Source organism: Propithecus coquereli, unplaced genomic scaffold (genome assembly GCF_000956105.1).
Source record: "Propithecus coquereli isolate 6110/MARCELLA unplaced genomic scaffold, Pcoq_1.0 Scaffold241, whole genome shotgun sequence".
Taxonomy (NCBI): Eukaryota; Metazoa; Chordata; class Mammalia; order Primates; family Indriidae; genus Propithecus; species Propithecus coquereli.
In genome coordinates, this window is record NW_012147964.1 from 2,636,131 (window position 1) to 2,659,976 (window position 23,846).

At 57.9% G+C, this 23,846-nt stretch overlaps 1 protein-coding gene across 1 annotated transcript; it reads left to right on the forward strand.

Annotated features, from left to right (window-relative positions):
* Positions 1-1,606: 1,606 nt before the first annotated feature.
* DAPK3 (death-associated protein kinase 3) lies at positions 1,607-13,906 on the forward strand. Its single transcript, XM_012646241.1, has 9 exons — positions 1,607-1,671; positions 2,819-2,974; positions 8,699-9,059; positions 9,183-9,312; positions 9,629-9,677; positions 10,139-10,165; positions 11,278-11,430; positions 12,201-12,246; positions 12,724-13,906. Exons 2-9 carry the CDS (start codon positions 2,913-2,915, stop codon positions 13,258-13,260), a joined length of 1,365 nt encoding a protein of 454 aa, XP_012501695.1. The 5' UTR covers positions 1,607-1,671; positions 2,819-2,912; the 3' UTR covers positions 13,261-13,906.
* The last annotated feature ends 9,940 nt before the right edge of the window (positions 13,907-23,846 follow it).

Genomic DNA, 23,846 nt, shown 5'->3' on the forward strand with positions numbered 1-23,846 from the left:
ATATTAAGAAACCAGACCTAAAAGCAAGCTTGCTTTTTTACTCCATTTACACAGAGTACAAAAACGGGTGAAAGTAAAGCTAGAATAGCGTTTAGTCTTTTTTTGAGACGGTATTGCTTTGTCACCAAGGCTAGAGTGCCAGTGGCATCATAGCTCGCTGCAACCTCCCAACTCCTACTCAAGGGACCCCCTTGCCTCAGCCTCCCCCAGTAGCTGGGACTGCAGGTGTGAGCCACTACCCCTGGCGATATTTTCCACTCTTCGGTTTCCCCCATGCCTAATTCTATAGCATGGAGAGGGGGGTAAAAATCCCTTTAAGTCTTTTCCAAAGTTGAATTTATTTTTCAGAGAAACAGTAACTAACTCTCTTGATGAGTTACTCACGTTGCACTGATGCAGCTTAATTATTTGAATATGGTAACAAGAGGGGGTGAAGGTTTATGTGATGTGACAAAAGTCCACTGGCGTGGCCTTGGGCTTTTTTGCAGAGGATAGTGGCTTGTTCATCCACCAGGTCACTTAGGTGAGCATCTGCTCTACTCATAATGGCAAGTGTGATTGGATCTATAACGATGCCATCCAGGTGCAAGGTGGAGGGTCTTCCAGGTGTAGGTGTTGCCTTAGCAGGCACTAGACAAGAGTGGGCAGGGCAATTTCCAGGCAGCAGGAACAGCTTGTGCAAAGACCTGGGGTAGGAATGAGATGTTTGAGGTCAGAAGGACAGAAAATGCGTTGAGATGGAGTAGATGGGGAGAAGTCTGGCAGGGGATGAAATTAGGGCGGTCGACAGTGACCCAAATACACAGGGTCTTGTGTTTGATGGCATCTGGGGTGATTAGCATTGACTTTGGGTTTAGATCTATCTGGGTATGAATCCCAGCTCTGCCCTTTCCTAGCTGTGTGACCTTGGGCAGGTTACTTAACTTCTCTGGGTCTCTGTTTCATCTGTAGAATGGGGAAAATATTAACATAGCTCCTAAGGGTGTCAATTGGTACATACTAAGTCTCAATAAATATTTGCTGTTATTATCAGCTAGCTTGAGACAAACAGTCACAGAAGGATCCTGTGAATGGCAGGGCAATGCGACCGACCTCCTCATTTGTGTATTAAGTATTTGGAACGTGGGTAACATTTTACAGAGGAGGAAACTGCCGCACAGGGATTAAAGCCATCCCGGGGTCCAGCCCAGGAGCTGCCATGCGCGCTCAGCCACAGTCGGGCCATTAATTTGGGTTTCCTGTGCTCCAGAAAGGCAGAAGGCTCGTGATGCAGGACCTTAGCATCCCTCTACGCAGCTTCAGCACCAGGGTCAGAGGAGAGGTGGGCGGGACGGCCCAGGGGCCGGAAGTCAGCCTTCCCTTCCGTCGGCTTGACCAGCGTCCATGACAGCCAATCAGGTCAGGGAAGGTGAGTCGGTCAGCCAATGGCAAGGCCGCATCCGGGTGTAGGGACCGGAAACGCAGTGGAGGGCGGGGCGTCGAGGTGCGCCACGAGCGGCGGGCGCGTCTACCAATGGGCGGTGGAGCCCGCCTCCCAGGGGCGGGTACTGATGGTCGCGGTGACGTCGGCGCAGGCGCGTCGTGGCGGTCGAGGCGGCTGGGCCGGAGGAGGAGGCAACCGCGGCCAGCTTGGCGGCGGCGGGGCCGGCTCGGAACTCGGGGCCGCGAAGGGTATGGAGCGGGCTCGGGCCGAGGCAAGCGGGCTGGTGGGGGGCCCGGGCGGCGCCTCGGGGGGCCCATGGAGGATGGGGGATTGAGAGGGGACAAATTTGGGGACCCCTTTGGGTGACCGGGCCGGAGAGGCAGCTCGGCCGGGCCTGCGAGGGGCGTGGCGGCTTCGGGGGTGCTTGGGCAGGAGCGTTAGGGATGGGGAAGGCCTCGGGGGGTCTACGGAGGGAGTCAGTCACCGGGTCTGCCTTGGGGCTTGTGCGGAGGTTGGGGGCGGGAGGGGGTGAAGGACGGTGGAGACTCAGATGAGGCCCTTTGCGGGGGCCCATGTGGCGGTGGGGTGACTGCGGTTGGGGGATTTGGTACGTGGAGTGGGGAGCAAGAGGTTAATCTTTGCTAGGACCGTGAAGGTCAGCGGGAGGCAGAAGTGGGCTTGCAGGAGCCTGGGGAAGTCAGTATCGGAGGGAGGATTAGATGGAGGGATGGGGGGAGGTTGCCTCATTGATGAAGGTCTTAAGAGACCCGTCCTGGTCGGGGTGGGGGGGCGGAATGTAGAGGGAGTGGGATGGGCTCGGTGGCTTGGTGGCTCACGCCTGTAATCCCAGCACTCTGGGAGGCCAAGGCAGGAGGATTACTTGAGGCCAGGAGTTCAAGACCAGCCTGAGCAAGAGTGAGACCCCATCTCTATAAAAAATAAAAAATTAGCCGGGCATGGTGGCACCTGTAGTCCCAGCTACTGGGGAGGCTGAGGCTGGAGGATCACTTGATCCCAGGAGTTTGAGTTGCTGTGAGCTATGATGATGCCACTACACTCTAGCCTGGGTGACAGAGGGAGACCCTGTCTCACAAAAAAAAAAAAATGAAAATAAAAGAAGGATGTGGGCAGTTTGTGGGGAATGAATAGTTACGTGGCTGGAGGGAGTTATGGGGGCGAAGGTGGCCCAGTGGGGTTGCTATTGACCTGGGTGGTTACAGTGTCTAAAAGAGGTGACGTGTGAAAGGACCCAGCCCACTAAATGCAGTGTCTCCCCGAGGAGTTTGGAGCTTCAGTGCGGAATGACACGAGCCCTGTGTTGGGTGAGCAGATCTTTCCATTTACCTAGGAGGAAAGGCTGGTATCTCAGTTCCTGTTTTTCTATGTCTCCTCCAGGGTCAAGGTTAGGGGACTTCCCGAGAACCTGTCCCCAGGCTGCAGTGACTGCGCTTTCCCTGAGTGGAAGCTACTGGAAGGCAGACTGGCCACCATGTCCACGTTCAGGCAGGAAGACGTGGAGGACCACTATGAGATGGGGGAAGAGCTGGGCAGGTGAGTAGTCCCCTCTGACCATGGGGCTCCTGGGGTAGCGGGGAGGGTTCCTGAACAGTAACTCACCCTTCCTGTCCTTTGTCCTTTTATCCCAAGAAGGAATGGGTCGTTGTCATGTGCTGGTGGAACACATTGGGACTTTGGAGTCGGACAGCCCCAGCAGTGAATTCTTGCTGGGGCATGCTCTGTGTATTTCCTTTGGAGAGAAAAGTATGCAGTAGTGACAGCACCGAACACAGCGCCTGGCGTGTGGTATGGGAGCAGTAGGTGCTGGCTGGTTTTGTTACTCGAAGGTCTGCTCTCTAAGCGCTTCACGTATCAGATTAAAAAAAAAATTCTCCTTTTGTTGGGAGACACTTGAGTTTCCCTAGCTCTTGTACATTTAAAGGGAGGGCTTTCTGCTTAGGCCTACACCCCGCCAATTGTTTAGCATTCTTGGGGGAGAAGGCCGAGGTTTCCCCCTCTAGCAGAGCAGCTGATTTCCTGCCTGTCTGGGCTGTGTGGGGTCCCCCGGGACCCCTACGCCCTGCACACCAGCCAGCCAGGCACCACTAGGCCCGGCCTCGTTTTGTGGAGCCTCAAACCTTATTTGGTGAGTTTGCTGCTGGACAGCCTTCCTGGAGCCACCTCATCCCGCCCCATGATGTCACCAGAAGGGAATGTAAATAACTGAGCCCTGCGTCAGGCCAGAGAGAGTGTCTCAGGCTCATTTGGGATCCTGAAGTCCTTCCTTCAGGAATTTCCTGCGGTAATGCAGTAAGAAGGCATATGCCCCCGCCCCCGCTCCCCGCCCCGCAGAAATCTCATACTTCATTGTCGAAAACGTGTATCAGGACCTTCTGCTGGCAGGGGTAGTTTGGCAAAAGCCTGCAACATTTAGTATGTGCATTCCTTTTAACCCACCGATTTCACCTCTGGGAAGGAAATCAGCGGAAATATGTCCATACGTGGATGGAATGATTCAGGGATGGGTAGTTGCTGTAGCAATGTATGTGTGAGCAGCAGATGGGCAACCTCTTAAGTGGTCCCTCTGAGCCCCCGCATCTGTGGCTAGAACGTGACGCAGCTCTTGAGAGAACCGGGCAACTCCGTGTCAGCGCTATTCGGTAGAAATATGATGTAGGCCACGGAAGAGATTGGTTGAAATTTTCTAGTAGCGTCATTAATTTTTCTCCTCTTTTTAAAATTGACATATAGTAACTGTATGTGTTTATGAGGTACATAGTGGTATTTCAACATAATGTAAAGTGATCGGATCAGGGCAATTAGTGTATCCATTGTCTTGAAAATTTGTCATTTCTTCATGTTGGGAACATTCAATATCCTCCTGCTAGCTATTTGAAACTGTAATATATTGTTAACCGTAGCAGTCCGGCAGTGGTTAGAACACTGGAACTTGTCCCTCCTATCCAGCTGTGATTTTGTGTCCTTTAACCAATCTCTCCCCATCCTCCCCTTCCCTTCCCAGCCTCTAGTATCCTGTGTTCTGCTTTTTACTTGTCTGGGATCAGCTTATTTTAGCTTCTACATGTGAACAAGAACGTGTGGTGTTTAACTTCTTGTTCCTGGTATTCTGGTATTTCACTTAACATAATGTCCACCAGTCCCATCCATATGGCCTCGAATGACAGGATTGCATTCTTTTTTATGGCTAAGTAGTATTCCATAGTGTGCGGGTACCACACTTTATCCGCTCGTCCGCTGTTGCACATCCAGGTTGATTCTGTATCTTGGCTGTTGTGAATAGTGCTGCAGTCAGCATGGGGGTGCAGATGTCTCTTGGTCATGTGATAGTTTCATTGTAGCTTTTTGGAGGGCCTCCATAGTGTCCTTCATAGTGGCTGTACTAGTTTGCTTTCCCACCAACAGCGTGTAAGCGTTCCCTTTTCTCTGCCTCGTCACCAATACTTACTGTCTTTGCTCTCTTTGATAGTAGCGTCCTGACTGGGGTGAGATGGTACCTCACTGTGGTTTTGATTCGCATTTCCCAGGTCACCTGTGATGTCGAGCATTTTTTCATATAATTATTGGCCATTTGTGTGTCTTCTTGTGCGAAACATCTGTTTAGATCATTTGCCCATTTTTTAATCAGATTGTTTGTTTTTTTGCTGTTGACATGTTTGAGTTCCTCATCTATTCTGAGTGTTAATCCCGTTAGATGGATAATTTGCAGGTATTTTCCTTCATTCTGTAGGTTGCCCGTTCACTCTGTTGATTTTTTCCTTTCTGTGCAGAAGACTTTTTTTTTTTTTTTTTTTTTGAGACAAGAGTCTCACTCTGTCACCTAGGCTAGAGTGCCGTGACATCAGCCTAGCTCACAGTAACCTCCAACTCCTGGGCTCAAGCTATCCTCCTGCCTCAGCCTCCCGAGTAGCTGGGACTACAGGCATGTGCCACCATGCCCGGCTAATTTTTTTTATATATATATATATTTTTAGTTGTCCAGCTAATTTCTTTCTATTTTTTTAGTAGAGACGGGATCTCACTCTTGCTCAGGCTGGTCGCGAACTCCTGAGCTCAAACGATCTGCCCACCTCAGGCTCCCAGGGTGCTAGGATTACAGGCGTGAGCCACCGTGCCGGCCTATGCAGAACCTTTTTAGTTTGATGTAATCCCGTTTGTTTTTGTTTCTGTTCCTGTGCTTTTGAGGTCTTATTATTAGGTCTTTTCTCAGCCTAATGTCTGGGAAGCATTTTCCTTGTTTTCTTCTAGTAGTTTTATAGTTTTATAGTCTTTGATCCATTTTGAGTTGATTTTTATATAGTGTGAGAGGCGGGGGTCTAGTTTCAACCTTCTGCATATAGTTATCCAGTTTTCCCAGCACCATCTTTTATTTTTATTTATTTTTTATTTTTTTTTGAGACAAGAGTCTCACTCTGTCACCTAGGCTAGAGTGCCGTGACATCAGCCTAGCTCACAGTAACCTCCAACTCCTGGGCTCAAGCTATCCTCCTGCCTCAGCCTCCCGAGTAGCTGGGACTATAGGCACGTGCCACCACACCTGGCTAGTTTTTTCTATTTTTAGTAGAGATGGGGTCTCTCTACTAAACCATTTAGCTTTCTGATTTTGTTACGAAGTCTTTGCAATCTGGTGTGTGTTTCACACTCACAGAACACCTCATTCGAGACGAGCCATGCTTCCGGGGCTCAACAGCTGCATGTGGCCGTCTCGAACAGCACTGATCCATGTGATGATCTGGAACATTCTTGGAGATACATGAAGGATGAAGCCACAGAATGCTGTGAAATGTGCTATAATTTATGTAGAAAACGGAGGCCATATATACGTATTTGTTTCCGTTTCCCAGCTCTCGTCGGAGCACCTGGAGTGCCAGCGTGCGAGTCCAGCTGTGCCTGTGACCGTCTGTGTGGCTTTGGCTGAGTCGCTTTCCTTTTCTCTGCCTCAGTTTATCTCTGCAGTGGGGATAGTAATGGCACCCTCTTTGTAGGGTCAATTTCCAGGTGCAGTGACACGAAGACAGCCCGGAACTCGCATGTGCAAACGTGGTCCAGCCCCTGCACGTTAGGGGGAGTGCGACGGGCACCCCGAATGCCGTCCTCACTCACATTCTCGGCTCAGGCCTCTCCAGCCAGCGGCCTGGACGAGCCCCCAGTCGGGAACGAGCAGAGCGCCATCTCTCCGGAGTCGGATCGTTGACTGTCTTTGGGGAGTTAGCTGGGGGGAGTCACCGTGGTGACAGGGACCGTGAGCGAAGCAGAGCCGCGTCTGCTGGCCTCAGGGGCCACGGCTGTTGATCCGACTTGCTGGGGGCGCAGAATGCACGTGGGAGCATGTTTGTGTGCGTGCATGCATGCGTGTTCTTTCTTCCCAACTGTAATTTGCATCCACAGTGCTGGGAAGGAAATTAATCTGTGGGCCAGTGAGTCGCTGACTTCCACCCTGGCTCCCTGTCCTGGCACGGTGGCGTCTGTTAGTCTGCTGGGGCTGCCGGCACAGGGTAGCACAGACCGCGCGGCTTACATGGCAGACGTTTCCTCACGCTCTGGAGGCTGGAGGTCCAGGGTCGAGGTGCTGGCAGGGCTGGTTCCTTCTGAGGCCTCTCTGCTTGGCTTGCAGACGGCCGCCTTCTCCCTGGGTCCTTACACGGTCGTCCCTCTGTGCATGTCAGTGTCCTCATCTCCTCTCTTATAAGGACACAGTCCTGTTGGATTAGGGCCCACCCCAATGATGCTGTCTCCAAATACAGTCACATTCTGAGGTTAGGACTTCATATGCAAATTGTGGCGGGGGACCCAGTTCAGCCCATAACAGCGTCTCTCCCTTTACCCGTGAGCTCGATCTTACTCCTCTTTAGAGCTTAGCTTGGCACGACACGGGAGGAATAAGATCTTTATATTTAAAAATGAGGGACACATCTGGTATATCCTGCGGTGTTCCTGGTGCGTGGGAAGTGCCTGGCATCGGATGTTGTCACCGTGGGAGTCACTGTGGGATGGGAGGTGGTGGCATTAGCGTCAGCTCGGTGTGTGTAGGCAGAGGAGGGAGAAAGGCATTTTAGGATGGGGGGAGCGACAGCAAAGACCCGGGCAGGAGGGTAGTGTACGCAGTTGTGGTGGACGCGGTGGGGCCGGGTCTGACCAGGTCGACTTCGCTGTTCTCCGACCTTGGCTTGTCGGTCAGTGAGAGTTTCCTGCGGCTGCTGCAACACACTGCCACAAGTTAGCACCTTAGAACAGGGTTCATTCTCAGAAAATTCTGGGGCTGTGGCATCTAAAATGGATCTGCAGGGCCGGTCCCTGGGGGCTCCCGGGGAGAACCCGTCTCCCGCTTTTCCCATCTAGCGGCTCGGGGCCCTTCCTGCCCCTCCAGAGCCAGCAGCGCAGCGTCTTCCAGTCTCTCTGCCTCCGACCCTCCTGCCCCCTCGTGGGGGGACCCTGTGCTGACACTGGGCCCCCGGGTCATCCAGGGTGACCTCCCACGTCAGGGAACCAGGTGCACCTAGTTCCGTGGGGGGTTTGCTGTCCCCAGCAGCCGTGTCACTCCCCGTCCCCAGCTGTGCAGGAGGCCCCAGTCCTCACTCTTCTCTTGCTTCGCAAACGCGTGCATTTCTTCACTCTGCCTGTTGAGGGAGGAGCTCGTTTGAAGTCAGCAGTTTTATTTTCTTTTCTTCCTTAGATTTAAAAAAATGATAAAACGAAACCCGCTGTGAAAAGTTCCGTCAGGGCGGAATCGCATCGCGTGAAAAGTGGGCACCCTCCTCCGCCAGAGCGTCAGCCCCACCCCCGGGGGCTGCTGCTAACCGGTTACCCTGGGGCCTCCTGCCCTTTTCAGAGAAAAAGCCCCCGTCCCCCGTGTCACTTGGCAAGTCCTCCTGAGGCTTTTCTGGTCGGCACAGAGAGAGCCGCCCCCTCTTCTTTGTCGTGACGGCAAAATTCCACTGGATTTGGCATGATTTGCCCTAGTTCCCACTTACACGCGTTGGGCGTTTTCTGATCTTTCGCTGTTCAAAAATGCGCCAGTGCTGGTGTCTAGTGGGTGGCTCTGCACTCACCTGTCCACACACCTGCCAGGTGCCCATGGCGGGAACGTCTGATGGGCCGGGCCCTGGCGAGTTGCTCTGTGAAGGGGCCGAGGCATCCCCTCCCCCACCCGCAGGCTCCTGTCCTCGAGGTCCCCGTGCCGGCTGCACCCAGAGGAGCAGGGGGAGTTGTCGGGGACCCCCCCACCCCCGCCGCGCTCACACCCTCCCCCTCCCACCGCAGCGGCCAGTTCGCGATCGTGCGGAAGTGCCGGCAGAAGGGCACGGGCAAGGAGTACGCGGCCAAGTTCATCAAGAAGCGCCGCCTGTCGTCCAGCCGGCGGGGCGTGAGCCGGGAGGAGATCGAGCGGGAGGTGAACATCCTGCGTGAGATCCGGCACCCCAACATCATCACGCTGCACGACATCTTCGAGAACAAGACCGACGTGGTGCTCATCCTGGAGCTGGTCTCGGGCGGGGAGCTCTTCGACTTCCTGGCGGAGAAGGAGTCGCTGACGGAGGACGAGGCCACCCAGTTCCTCAAGCAGATCCTGGACGGCGTGCACTACCTGCACTCCAAGCGCATCGCCCACTTCGACCTCAAGGTGCGCCCGGCCCGGGACCCCGGCGCCCGTGGGCCGAGGATCCCGGGAGTGTTTGGGGCCGTCCGCAGGGGGGAAGGCCAAATGCTGGGTGGGCAGCAGCCGCTGAGGCCCGTCCCCCCCCAGCCAGAGAACATCATGCTCCTGGACAAGGACGTGCCCAACCCGCGGATCAAGCTCATCGACTTCGGCATCGCCCACAAGATCGAGGCGGGGAACGAGTTCAAGAACATCTTCGGCACCCCCGAGTTCGTGGGTAAGGGCCCGCGTGTGTCTGGGCCCCGGTGGGGGCCGTCTGAGGATTCCCGCTGAGTGCGGGGGGAGTCAGGCCCATCTGCCAGATGCCGGTCCACTGTCCCCAGGGCAGCCTTCCTGTGCCCAGCACCGTGGGGACTCAGGGCTTCCGCGGGTGCTGCCGGCCGGCCCTGCGAGTCGCTCGCCCCAAGCGCAGTGCCAGCCGGGAAGGCCGTGACGCACGTCCGCGTGCCGAGAGCCTCGAGGCGGGGCTGCGGCCCTCCTCACTGGCCACCGTGTCCCCAGCACCCGACCTTCTGTCTCCCTGTGCCCCACAGCTCCCGAGATTGTCAACTACGAGCCGCTGGGGCTGGAGGCCGACATGTGGTGAGTGTGGCGCCGAGGAGCCGGAGACCAGGGCAGGCTCCCGCCCCGGCCTGGGGACCTGCGGGCCCAGGATGGTTTTCACGTTTCTAAAGGGCTGTTTAGAAAACAAAACGGGCGAGCAGCTGATAGAGACCGTTCGCGGCCACAGAGCCTGAGCTGCTTGATGTCTGACCCGTTACGGAGAGAGTTTGCCGTCCTGCCTGGGACCATGCCAGGCCCGTGGGGTCCCCCGTGTGGGTGCGCTGGCCGCCTGCCCTGTCCCCACCCCAGCCAGTTTGAGCTTGGACAGGCGGCTGTGGCGGGTCCCTGACGCCCTCGCGGGACAGACCTGCCGCCTGCCTGCCCTCGGGCCCGGCTTCCCCAGCCTTTCCCCTTGACCGACTCTGGCCCCCCACGGCCCTTTGGAGAGTGGGGGTGACCGTGCGCCTGGCCGCAGGGCTGACCCCAGCTTTGTCTTCCAGGAGCATCGGCGTCATCACCTACATCCTGTGAGTACCCGGGGCCGCCTCGCTCCCGCCAGGGCGGGGGATACGGGATGAATGAATGTGCGCGTGGATGAATGAGCGAGCGAATGAATGCGTGATTCTCTCTGGCTGTTGCACAGGGGCTTCCGGAGGGTTCCGAGGGCAGGAACTGTGGTATGAAGTGAGCGGTGCAGGCCCCTCTCTGGGAGAGCGAGTGTCCTCCCTCCCTCTGGTTGCTAGACGGCAACCCGGCCTTCCTCTGACTGCGAGGAAGGGGCCTGACCCCTGACCCCTGACCCCGACCCCGTTCTGATTGTCTCTTCCCAGCCGAGCGCACCTGCCGTTCCGCGTTCTCGCTTGTCCAGCGGGTGTGGCCCTCGGGCCGGAGGCTTCGGGAGATGGCGAGTTAGGCCGTGTGTGGGGTTTGTCTCAGATTTTGACATGATCTTAGGCTGACAGACTGGCAGACACAGCGCAGACTCCCGTGCACCTCCCACCCAGCCTGCGCTCCCCGACGAATGTGAGACTTTGTCACACTGCGGGGTTAACTTTGGTACTGCGAGACTCAGGAGAGTGCCACCCGGTGCAGTCCGCTGTCCCCAGTTTTCCCACTAACGCCCCCTCTGGTCCAGGAGCCCACGTAGCGGTTAGCCGTCCGTCTCCTTGGGCCCCGCCAGCCCGAGGCTGTCCCTCCGCCTGTCGTCCTTCGCGACTCGGACTCTTCCACGAGCACCGGTCAGGGCAGGACGTCCCTCGGTCCGGGTGTGTCTGGTGCTCGCTCAGTCACGTGGGGGTTCTCTGTCTCTGCCCAGACCCCAGGGGTGACACTGTGTTCCTCAGGCACACGCCGTCGTGGGGGGTGTTAACCTTGGTCCCTTGGCTGAGGTGGTGTCGCCGGGACCCTCCGTAGAAAGCTACCCTCCTCCCCCTGTGGTGACCGAGCGTTCTGGGGGAGCTGCTCTGAGACTCTGCGTCTACGCAGATAGTTTGTTTCCGTAGAGACTTTGGCCCGTTCATTCTGCCGCCATCAGTGACGGGGGGAGGGATTTTTAGTGCCTTCTGGGTGGTGGCCAGGGGATCCCTGGAGGAAGCAGGGGGAGCCCGAGGACCCAAATGAGCCCCCGCCCATCTTTCAGCTTGAGCGGCGCGTCCCCATTCCTGGGCGAGACCAAGCAGGAGACCCTCACCAACATCTCGGCCGTGAACTACGACTTCGACGAGGAGTACTTCAGCAACACCAGCGAGCTGGCCAAGGACTTCATCCGCCGGCTGCTGGTCAAAGACCCCAAGTACGGGCAGCGGGATCACAGGGTGGCCCCTGCCACCTGGAACGACATGGGGGGCACGAGCTGAGTGGCTGTGCGGCAGGTCTAGGGCCTTCTCCCCATCACGGTGGCCTCGAGAAGTATCTCCTCCCAGCGCCACCTCCCTGTAGCTGGGAGCTAGGCTTGGCCTCCTCTTTGGGCTGCAGATAGTGAACCAATGGCAATGGTGGGCCCATGGCTTTTTTTTTTTCCAAGACAACAGGGTCTCACTCTGTCGCCCAGGCTGGAGTGCAGTGTTGCTTTTGCGATCACAGCTCACTGCAGCCTCCATCTCCTGGCCTCTGGTGATCCTCCTTCCTCAGCCTCCCAGAGTGCTGGGATTATAGGCGTGAGCCTCCGTGCCTGGCCCCTGTGCCATGTTTTTAAGAAACTTTCAATTTGTTGCCGGCCTGTACAATGGGTTTTGCATAAAATTCCAGGTGGCTGTTTTTTTCCTGGAAACGTCCAGAATCCTGGCAACACTGAGCCCTCCCTCGCGTGTAGATGCTCCCGTGGCCGCAGTCCTCCCTGGCCACCCTGCCCCTCCCGTGACCCCAGCCCCAGGTCTCAACTCTGTTCACAAACCCCCAGAAAACCCGTGTTCCCCTGCGGTTGGCTGGGTGGAGGCTGGAGGGACACTTCTGGGCCTGGGGGTCCTGGAGGGGCTGGTTGTCTGCGGTTGGCGCAGTGGGGAGACGGGAGGACAGTGCGGGTGGCCCACGTGTCACTAACCGGGGCGTGGTGGGGTCTTCCAGGAGGAGAATGACCATCGCCCAGAGCCTGGAGCACTCCTGGATCAAGGTGAGGGCTGGGGCCGCGCCGGGGGCTGCCCGCCTCGGCCTTCTCTGTGGGGTGCTGGTGGTCTCCCCTGCTGAAGGGTGACAGGCGTGACAAGCCCCAACATCTGAGGAGGGTCCCTGGAGAGCAGGCCTGGGCGTGGCGTCCTCACACTTGTGAGATGGTGTTGGGGCTCGGGTCTCTGGCTCGGGGCTCCCGCCGTCCTGTGGAGAGCCTGGTGGGGTCCTCCGCCCAGCTGCATCCCGCAGGGCTGACCCAGAAACCTCTGGGCCGGGGCTGGCAGCCCTGTTCCCTGGGGGGCCAGGAGGTGAATGCTTGCGGCTTTGCGGGCCGGGCGGTGTCTGTCGGTGTCTCAACTCTGGTTGTCGCGAGAAAGCTGTGGATGACCGTTGTGCCGATAAAACTTGATTCCGGAAGTGTGTGTGGGGGGCCGGATGTGGCCAGGACCCCCGCTCCAGCCCCCTCCTGCCGTACCCGCAGGCCATCCGGCGGCGGAACGTGCGCAGCGAGGACAGCGGCCAGAAGCCGGAGCGGCGGCGCCTGAAGACCACGCGGCTGAAGGAGTACACCATCAAGTCGCACTCGAGCATGCCGCCCAACAACACCTACGTCAACTTCGAGCGCTTCTCCAAGGTGCTGGAGGAGGTGGCGGCGGCCGAGGAGGGCCTGCGCGAGCTGGAGCGCAGCCGGCGGCTCTGCCACGAGGACGTGGAGGCGCTGGCCGCCATCTACGAGGAGAAGGAGGCCTGGTACCGCGAGGAGAGTGACAGCCTGGGCCAGGACCTGCGGCGGCTGCGGCAGGAGCTGCACAAGACCGAGGCGCTCAAGCGGCAGGCGCAGGAGGAGGCCCGGGGCGCCCTGCTGGGGACCAGCGGGCTCAAACGCCGCTTCAGCCGCCTGGAGAACCGCTACGAGGCGCTGGCCAAGCAGGTGGCCTCCGAGATGCGGTTCGTGCAGGACCTGGTGCGGGCGCTGGAGCAGGAGAAGCTGCAGGGTGTGGAGTGTGGCCTCCGCTAGGCGGCCCCAGGGCGCTCAGGCGCCGGGCCCGGGCTGGGGACGCCTCCCGTGGGCCTGGTTCCCTGCCATCCCGTTGCAGCCCTCGCCAAGCCCCGGGCTGAGGGCTGAGGCGGAAGAGCCCAGGGAAGTTCAGGCCCAGCTCTGCTCCTGGTGCTCTGTTCCCAGGAGGGCCGGGGTCCCACGCTAGCCCCGCGTCCTCGCCCCAGCTCAGCCCCCGTCCTGCAGCATCGGCGAGGGTAGTGTGGCCCCAGGTGCCCTGGGAGGGGCTGACCCCATCCGGACAGACCTGGCCACAGTGGCCACGGCAGCTGCCCGAGTGCTGCTCTGGCCCTGCGGGCTGGGGAGGGGTCAGGGTGGCAGTGTCATCGGGCACTGCTAGGTGCTGCCCCTTGGCCCAGGAGGGGGCCTTGGGATGGGTGATGGGGGAGCAGGGGGGACTGGGCAGGTGGGGACAGTCCCCAGCGTGCCAGGGCTGCTGGCCAAAGGTCAGGCAACCAGGACACTGCCAGGTGGGGCAGGGCCTTGGACCTGGTGTGGGGTCGGCAGAGGGGTCTGACTCAGCCTCTGTTGTGCCCAGGCCCTCCATGGCGAGGCTCGTCCCAGGGCTGTGGTGGCCTGTGCTGCACACACCTCATCTCTGTCGCAATGCCTGTGCACGCCTACGCGAGAATGTTCCTGTTGCAGCCAAAAGAAATAAAATCCTGACTTCCGTGACATCCACGTGTTCTCTGTGGTTCAGGCCCTGGCAGGGGACAGCCAGCCCTTGGCCACGCAGTGACGTGCCCTTCGAGGCTTTTGTGTTTCTTCCTTGCTGTCCCGCCTGCCTCTGTTCTCTGGAAGAAGAGGGCAAACCTAGGACCTCTGGTTCTTTTCCTTGCAGCGAGACGGAAGCTTCTAGGCAGCCAGAATTGGGTTGGGGGGTGTCTCCTGTCCCCTTTTGTCTTCTGAGATGCTGCCACGTCACACATGGAACCCCCCTGCACTGCTTGGAGGTGGCCCTCAGAGGAGGGAATGTAGCTCAGCTGGGCCCTGGGTCTGGAGTGTGGTTCCAAAGAGAGGCCCTTGTCACCTGTTGCTCCCTTCGCTGGAGCTGAGCTCAGCTGCTGGTGGCCCTCGCTGGAGCTCTGCTGCTTCATTCCACAGACAGGGCAAGTTTCTCTCTCTCTCTTTCTCTTTTTTGAGACAGGGCCTCACTCTTACCCAGGTTGGAGTGCAATGGCGTGATCACAGCTCACTGCAGCCTCCAACTCCTGGGCTCAAGCGATCCTCCTGCCTCAGCCTCCCAAGTAGCTGAGACTACAGGTGCCTCTACCACGGCCAGCTAATGTTTTATTTTTAGTAGAGATGGGGTCTCACTCTTGCTCAGGCTGGTCTCAAATTCCTGACCTCAAGCGATCCTCCCCCCTTGGCCTCCCAGCGTGCTAGGGTTATAGGTGTGAGTCACCATGCCCATCCAAGTTTCTCCTTTTTAAATTTAGTTTTTTTAATTGATCTATGAATCACACCATAAAATTCTGCTTTTTAAAGCATACAGTTCAGTGGTTTCAGTACATTCACGGAAATAGGAAGACGCCTGTCCACACAAAGACTTGTATGTGAATATCCACAGCGTGATTCATAAAAGACGCAAAGTAGAAACATGGCAGACATCTGAGTTGAATAAATGGACAAACCCATCATGGCCCATCCACACACTGGAACATCACTCGGCCATGAAAAGAGACGAGAATCTCACACAGGTCACAGTGTGGATGGACCCTGAGGACGTCGTGCTCAGTGAGAGACACCAGACACAGAAGGACACACAGTGTGAGACTCCGTTTCTATGAAACGTCCACAACAGTCAGATCCACAGAGACAGGACATGGATTCGTGGGTGTCAGGGGCTGGGGAGTGACTGCTGATGGGGATGGGGCTTCCTTTTGGGGTGATGGAATGTTCCAGAACTAAATAGAGGTGTTGGTTACAACAGTGTGCATGTACATAACGCCACTGAATTGCACTCCCTAAATGGCTGAGGTTTATTGTGTGTGTTTTGCCACAATTAAAAAGAACCCCGCTAGCCCCTGGTACAAGCTGTAGACGATGTCACTCGCCTTCCTCTGCCCGTCTGGTCCAGCCTCACGTCCTCGTTCACGTTAAATCGAGGAAAGACTGCGCCCCACGGCAGACAGGGAGGCCCTAGCGCTCCTGCGGGTCACCCGCCGCTGTGGCAAAGGCAGAACTGGGAGCCCCAGACGTTGCCACGGAGACGGCAGTCCTGCCCGCGGTCTAGCTCGCAGTTCCCCTGCAGCGAGCTCTGGTCACCGATTGCCGGAAGGAGTCGTTTGCCGCCCGCGAGGCTCTCGTGCGTCGCTCTCACGTGTCCAGCTGGGATGAAATCCTCCGGAAAGACCTGGACTCCACCCGACAGTCCACATGCGTGGCCGTTATTCAGACCCACGTGAATGCTCCGGTGATGAATCGAACGATAAAGACACAGGAGCAGCAGCTGTGACCCTTCCGCGCCTCCCACCGCAGTCCGGGTTTCCAGGGCACACGGCTGCTCCGGCGCATTCGCGTGGTCTGGGCCTTGAAGAGGCCTTCGTTTACGCCAGAATATTTGTGGCTTTGGAGCCATTGGTAGTGGCTGCTCCCCTCTGCCGTCACCACGGCGCAGCTGCCGTAGCTAATGCGCGACCGAGTGTCCGTGGCCGAGCGCCAGCGAGACGTCACAGACGCAGGCGGGCTGCATTCGGCCGGGGGCTGCCGTCTGCTGACCTCCGGCCTGGCCGTGAGAGCCATGTGAGGATACGGCCACCAGGTGGCGCTGTGGAGCCGGGCCAGTCCTAGCCCCCAGTCCTGGAAGCTGGAACCTGCCTCCGCCGTGCAGGACGCCACACGCCACGGCCCAGTGTGGACGAGCATTTAAGTACCTCTGAGTGGGACAGATGCTTGCACGTCCATGTTCACGGTGGCAGGGCCACTACAGCCAAAAGGTGGCAATAGCCCAAGTGCCCGTTAACAGATAAACACAACGTGGTCTGTACACACACTGAATATCGCTCAGCCTCGAAAAGGGACGAGGCTCTGACACAGGCCGCAGCTTGGATGACCTTGAGGACATGGTGCTCAGTGAGAGACGCCAGACACAGAAGGACAAGTCCTGTGTGACTCCACTCACAGGAGGTCCCTAGAGGCGTCAGATCCACAGAGACAGGAAGCAGGATGGTGGGTGCCAGGGGCTGGGGAGGGGGTGGGGAGCGAGTGTTTCATGGGGACAGAGTCAGTTTGGGGAGACGAGAAGGTTCTGGGGATGGTGGTTGCTGTGGGTGAATGTCCGTGTCCTTGTCACATCCGTTATATCGAATCCCGGACCTGCAGGGGCGGTCTTTGGAGGGGGTCCTTTGGAGGTACTCAGATGTAGATGAGGTCCCGAGGGTGGGACCCACGTGACGTGACGGGATTCGGGCCTTTGTAAGAGGACACAGGCGCGTGAGGACTCGGCCAGAAGGCGCTGTCTGCACTCTGGGAAGTGGCCCTCCCATGCTGGCCGTGATCGTGGGCCTCCAGCCCCAGAGCTGGGAGCAGGATCATTAAGTGGCTGCTGGTCGCGCCACCCCGTCGTCGGTGTCCCGTTACAGCAGCCGGGCTGCCAGAGACAGCCATGCCGGAGGTTGCGCAGCAGCCTGGGCGCACTCAATGCTGCCGAACCGCACACTTAAATGTGGTTAAGATGGTAAATTTTATGTTACGTGCATTTTTGCCACGATAAGAAACACTTCAGTGCCTCCAATCTGGTTAAAGCTTGCAGCCCTGAGCACCCCGCACCCCCTACCCCCAATCCTCAAAGGCTCGAGCCCCGGCCTCTCGACAGCAGGGTGAGCCTGAGCTCAGCTGGCAGAGAAGAGAGTGGGACCTTCTTTGGAAATAGGGTCTTTGCTGATGCACTTGGTGAGGACGAAACAAACCCATAGATTCTCCTGGTGACCCTGGAGTTACCTCCTCCTGCTTGACCAAGGAGCAGTGTGTCCACAGTTAATGACTGCCGTTAGACCGGGCGCGGTGGCTCGCACCTGCAATCCCGGCACTGTAGGGGGCTGAGGTGGGAGGATCGCTTGAGGCCAGGAGTTCGAGACCAGCCTGGGCAACAGCAAGACCCCATCTCTACAAAAAGTAAAAAGAAATAGCTGGGTGTGCTGGTGCGCACCTGTAATCCCAGCTACTGGGGAGGCTGAGGCAGGAGGATCGGTTGAGGCCAGGAGTTGGAGGCTGCAGCGAACTGTGATTGTACCACTGCACTCCAGCCTGGACGACAGGGTGAGACCCCGTCTCAAAAAGAAAAAAAAAAGATTGCCGTGAGAACAAGGGCTGCTGGGCAGGAAGCAGATGGTTACCGTGCCAAGCGCCAAGGGCCTGTCCGGCTGTACGTTACTTCGGTGATTAAATGTCAAGCTGCTAAAATCCCAAGGAGCACGGCTCCGCTCCCAGCCTAGGGGAGGGGACACCGCACACCACCACTCAGGGCCACACGGGGGCTGCAGGGGGGACCACAGCGAACCACCAGGGGAGGCAGGTTTGTAGTAACGAGAGGGCAAGGTGGCCCCTGGCTCCTGGGAGAGGAGGCGACTGGCTTGTTCGAGTGGTTCTGGGGTCCGCAGGGGACTGAATCCTGCCCCTCGGGGATGGGAAGGAACCACGCGGCCCCCTAGCTCAGGAGGGCTATTTGCTAGGGAGCCTCTTGTTATATTTGGGGGGCTCAGACGTAGTAATCACCAAATCGCGCTGTGTCTGTCCCCTCTAGTAGGTCAGAGGGCAGCCTGTGCGTCATCTGCCCCGGCCCAGGGCCCACAGCAGGTGCCGGGAGCAGGGCTGGGCCCGGCCGGGCCGCAGCGGCCGTGTCCTTGACCATACATGGGCAAGACGCTGGGGCCGCTATTAATAGCCGAGGTCCCCGCGCCAGGGCCCGGGCGAGGCGGCCCTATAAAGCCAGGCCTGCCAGCCCCGAGCGGCTCCTTCAGCCCCCGAGACCTTTAATCCCCCTGTTGTGAGACAAAAAGAAAAGTAAGTACCAAAACCATCTCCCTGCCCTCTGCCCCGCCCCAGGCGGCACGTGCGACACAGAACAGTGGTGACACGAGATCCCCCACTCACAGGACGTCCCAAACACAGATCCTCGGGGGCACTTAGCTGTCCCCAGGCGGTTTGGTGGCCTCCAGGACAGCCCGGGCCCGCCCCAGCCTGAGGGCGAGTGGGGAAGATGGCAGTGGGGAGGAGGGCAAGGGAGGAGGAGGAGGAGAACGAGGAAGAGGAGGAGGAAGAGGTGGCTGAGCTGTCCCGGGGACTGGACCTTCTCGTGGGTTCTCCTTGTCCCAAAGGGGACAGAGCCAGGACCCCCTGCCCCAGGCCAGGCAACCTGGGGATGCACGTGAGCCTCTGCCCCGCCAGCTGCCCGGCCCCCGACACCCACTCCCCAGCCCCGGCGGGACGGGCTCCCGGGCGCAGTGGTCTGAGGCTGTCCGACACCTGCTGCAGTCCCCTTAGCCCGCTCCTCCCCCAGGCTCTGGCTGGCCCCCAGTTGGCTCCAAGGATGCCCAGTTTTAGGGGCTGGTGGCTGGGAGGTGGCCTTTGGAGGTGACAGCTTTGGCGCCGGCGGGGTGGGTGGGGTGGCGGCACTGCCTGCAGGGTGATTGCTGATTAAGGGCAGATGCGTGTTACCTGACGTGGTGTCAGATGCCCGGGGGGTGGGAGAGCCCTGAAATAGAGTTGGGGGGAGGCCACCCCGCAGCCTGTCCCCAGCCCCCCAGGGCCTCTGCCTCCGCTGGGGTGGGTTCCAGCCTTCTTCCGGTGGCCGGCAGGACTTTTGGGGAAGGGCGGTTGGGGCGGGCGCTGTGGTCTGTCTGGGCTCGCGGGGGCGACATCTCCCCAGCAGGGAGGGGGTGCAGGCTGGCGTCCTAACTGGCCCAGCGGGGCCTGACCTGTCCCCCTCAGGCCCCCGGAGTCCTGAGACACCCCTCTGTGACGCCTCCCAGGGGAAGCCCCCCAGGGGCTCCCAAGCAAGGGCCCTGCTCTGGGCACAAGTCTGCGACCTCACACGGGAGCTCAGAAGGCTGCCCTGAACCCCACTCGCCTGGGCAGGTGGCCCCAAGTTCCTCTGTCCTCACGCAGGCCCCAGAGGTCCCTGTCACCCTGGGGCCTGCAGGGCTTGGGGAAGGGGGCCGGAAACTTCAACAGAGCCAGGCCTCCCTCGGCCGAGTTCCTCGGGGCCGGGGGATGACTTGGCTCGAGAGGTGTTAGCCTCGGGACGGGGCGCCACGTGGGGCGCGTGTGTGTCCTGGGGCCACGTCTGCACTCTGTGTCCCGTGCTGGGCCTCTCGAGGGAACGGGGTGGGGGGCAGGGTCCGTCCCCGGGCAATGTGGACACTGGGGCCGGGACACTCTCCGGGGTGGGGCGTCCTGGGCACGGCAGGTGCCAAGCAGCGTCCCTGCCTCCACCCACCCCGTGCCAGGGGCTCCCCCAGTTGTGACAGCCACAGATGTCCCCAGACGTCACCCAGTGTCCCTGGGGGTGGTTAGAATCGCCTTTGGGTGACCTGAGATCCTTCTCGGCCTTGGACGTGTCAGAAAGGAGGGACGCTTAGTGCTGGGTGGCCCCGGGGACGATTTTTAGACGACGCATGAACAGGAATTTTTAGTCTTAGTGATTCTATGGTTTATTTTTGTGCATATCAGAAAATTCAGGTTTTTCCCATGCGATGCCATAAAGCGTCCTCTCCAAATGAATTTAGTTAATAAAATAAGAGACTCGTGAGGAAAACGAGTCCAGACACAGGCGTGGGGGTCTCTGTGGCCACAGCCCCTGTCGGGAGGGCAGCAGGAGAACGAGGGACTCAGGCCGAGCCAACGGGTGGCCACTCGGGGCTGCCGCCTCAGCGGGGGGTTCTGGGAGTCTCTGGGGGACCAGCAGGACCCCAAGGGGATCCCAGGAAACTGGAGGCAGAGTTAGGGGGAGCTGAGGGCATTGGGGGTCTCTCCTGGAGCAGGGGGAGCCCCGAGGCACCTACGTCCTGACACTGGCCCAGGCGCGGGAGTGGACACGCCCATGTCCCCGGGTTCACCCACCTGGCCTTGGGCAGGGGACTCTGCTCCCTGAGCCCCAATTTCCTCATCTGCAAAAGGGGTGCATTGCACGCAGCTCACGGAGCGGGCGGTGGGGAGAACCCCGAGCCCTGCTGGGCACTGGCCTCGACCCCTCCCCACGGCGAACGACACCGCCCGCCGCAAGCCCACAGCACTCACAACGCCAGTGCCTGGCTCTGCGCTGAGCACACAAGAGGAAACCGAGACACACAGGTGGCATGTGGCCTGTCGGAGGCCAGCTTGCCCCGGGCATGGCGGGACCCACCTGGGTTTGGGCCGAGGCAGCCGGATTCTGGAGCTGCCCACCTGCATGTCGGCCTGCGTGGCCTCAGGGTGTCCCGTCCCCGTGGCTGACTGAGGGGTGCGTGCGGGCTGGAGGGGTCGCACCTGGCATGTCTTTGGGGAGCTCGAGGCACCGGTTCTGGCCGCGCTCGGGCAGCGTTGGGTGGGGTTCCTGGGCCCCTCACATGCCCCAGGCAGGGTGACAGGGGCTCTTCCCAGCGTATGGGTGGGAACACACCAGGCCACGGGGCTGGGGGAACCCACCATCCCGCTTCCTGTCTCTGCGGATCTGACGAGTCCAGGGACCTCCTGTGAGTGGAGTCACACAGGACGTGTCCTTCTGTGTCTGGCATCTCGCACTGAGCACCATGTCCCCAAGGTCCCTCCACGCTGTGGCCTGTGTCAGAGCCTCGTCCCTTTTCCTGGCTGAGTGATGTTCCGCATGTGGACGTACCGTGCTGTGTTGATCCATCCATCCGTGGGCACTTGTGTCGTTCCACCTTTTGGCGACTGTGACTCCTGTCGCCGTGACCATGGGCTGCGAGGCTCTCTTGGAGTCTCTGCTTTCCCTTCCTGTGGCGGACGCCCGGGAGGGGCATCGCTGGGTCTTATGGCGACTCTATGTTTAATTCTTCGCGGACCTGCCAGACTGTCTTCCGCAGTGGCCGCGCCGGGTCGCATCCCCCAGCCACGCCGGAAGGTTCCAGTTTCTCCCCGTCCTTGCCAACACCTGTCATCTTCTGTTTCTTTGAGCTGCTCACGCAATACGCCCTATAGCCACTGTTCTTACTCTTGTTTTCTTTTTTGTTTTTTGTTTTTTTTTCTTTTTTTGAGACAGAGTCTCACTCTCTTGTCTGGGCTAGAGTGCCATGGCATCAGCCTAGCTCACAGCAACCTCCAACTCCTGGGCTCAAGCGATCCTACTGCCTCAGCCTCCCGAGTAGCTGGGACTACAGGCATGCGCCACCATGCCCGGCTAATTTTTTCTATATATATATTTTTAGTTGTCCAGCTAATTTCTTTCTATTTTTTAGAAAAGACAGGGTCTGGCTCTTGCTCAGGCTGGTCTCGAACTCCTGACTTTGAGCGATCCACCCGCCTTGGCCTCCCAGAGTGCGAGGATTACAGGCGTCAGCCACCACGCCGGGCCTCTTGTTTTTTTTTAAACAATAATGACCAAGGTGCTGGGTGGCCGTGCGGGGCTCCAGCTACCCTGGAACCACCTCTCCCATGTGCCCGTCCCGTCCTGGACTATTTTGGGCACAGTGACCCGCAGATCACCCTTACTATGCTCCGTGTCCGTGGCAAAGGACAAGCCTTGGCAAGCCACCTCTGCCTCCTCATTCCGTCCGCAGTCCTGCCTGCCCTCCAGGGCATGGGGACCTCAGAGACTGCCTGTCCCCGACTCTAGACCTTGCAGACATCCCACCATCAGCATCCATTGCCCACAGAGGGGCAGATAGCAAATATTTTTAGCTTTGCAGACTAGACTGTCTCTGTCTCAGCAACTCAACTTAGCCACCGTAGTGGCAAAGCAACCACAGACCACACGTACGCAAGTGAACGTGGCCGGGTGCCAATAAAACTTTATTTATAGACACTGAAATTTGAATTCCACATAATTTGCACATGTCAGAAAATTTAATTCTTCTTGTTATTTTTTTTTGCCCTGACCATTTAAAAATGTAAGACTGTAGTGAGCTGATCTGTGTACTACACCCCTAATAAACGTTTGTTGAATGAACTAACGTTTAATACTCCATTAAAGCATTTTGAGTGCAATTTATTAGCGCGGCAGTCACGTGCTGTTCACGAGTACATAGGCATGAATGCATTTTTGATGAAAGTCATAAATGTTAAAAATGTCATTGAATAAAATACAAGTCACATCGTGTGTGTGCGTGTGTGTTTTTTTTTTTTCCCTTATCTTAAAACATCTGAAGGATGTTTTAAACAGCTGTATGGAGATAGAATTCACATACTATACAATTTACCCGTTTAATGTGTGCACTGCAATTTTGTTTAGTATATTCAGAAGGTTGCACAACTATTACTGAAATCAATTTTAGAATATTTTTGTCCCCTAAAAAGGAAGCCCCGTCCCCATCAGCAGTGACTCCCCACCCACTCCCCAGCCCCTGGCAACAACGAATCCACGTCTAGTCTCTGTGGCTCTGCCTGTTCTGGACGTTTCCTATAAACGGAGTCTCACACTGTGTGTCCTTCTGTGTCTGGCGTCTCTCACTGAGCACGACGTCCTCAAGGTCCCTCCACGCTGTGGCCTGTGTCAGAGCCTCGTCCCTTTTCACGGCTGATCGATGTTCCATTGCGTGATGGCCCACACTGTGTTTATCCATTCAGGCGATCACTGATGGACATTTAGGTTGTTTCCACTTTTTTTTCTTTTCATACCAGAAAACGGGATGAAATGCACTTTTCAGCTATCACAAACAATGCCGCTGCGAACAAGCAGTGCAGTTTGTGTGCGGTCGTATGCGTTCGATTCTCTCGGGCATGCGCCTAGGAGTGGAACTGCCGGGTCGTCTTGTAATTCTATGTTTAACTTTTTTTAAAAACTGCCAAATCGTGTCAGCAGACACATGTTACATTCCCAACAACAATGTTCCGGGGTGTTGCAGTTTCTTTGCGTTCTTAACCCACACTTGCGACTGTCCGTGTTTGGTGACAGCCCCCCCAGTGGGCGTGCCGCGGTAGCTCACCGCGGTTTCGATGCTCATTCCCCTGCGTCGGTGATGTCGGCATCTCTCCTTGCGCTTCTTGGCCACCGGGTATCTTCTTCGGAGAAATGTCTGTGCATATCCTTCCCCCAGTTTTTAATTGGGTTGTTTCTCTTTTTACTGTTGAGTTGTAAGAGTGCTTTATCGAGTCTAGATGCAGGGTCCTTATCTGATGTCTAATTTGCAAATCTTTTCTCCCGTTCTGTGGGCCGTCTTTTCCCGTTCGTGATGGTGTCTGTGTTAGTCTTGAGTCTGCTGTGAGCACATACGGCAGGCTGGGGGCTTTGACAACAGAAATTTATTGTCCCACAGTCTGGAGGCTGGAAGTCCAAGGCCAAGGGGCTGGCACGGCTGGTGTCTTCTTAGCCTCTCTCCTTGGCTGGTAGGCAGCCGTCTTCTCCCTGTGTCCTCACGTGGTCGTCCCTCTGTGTGTGTCTGTGTGCTCGT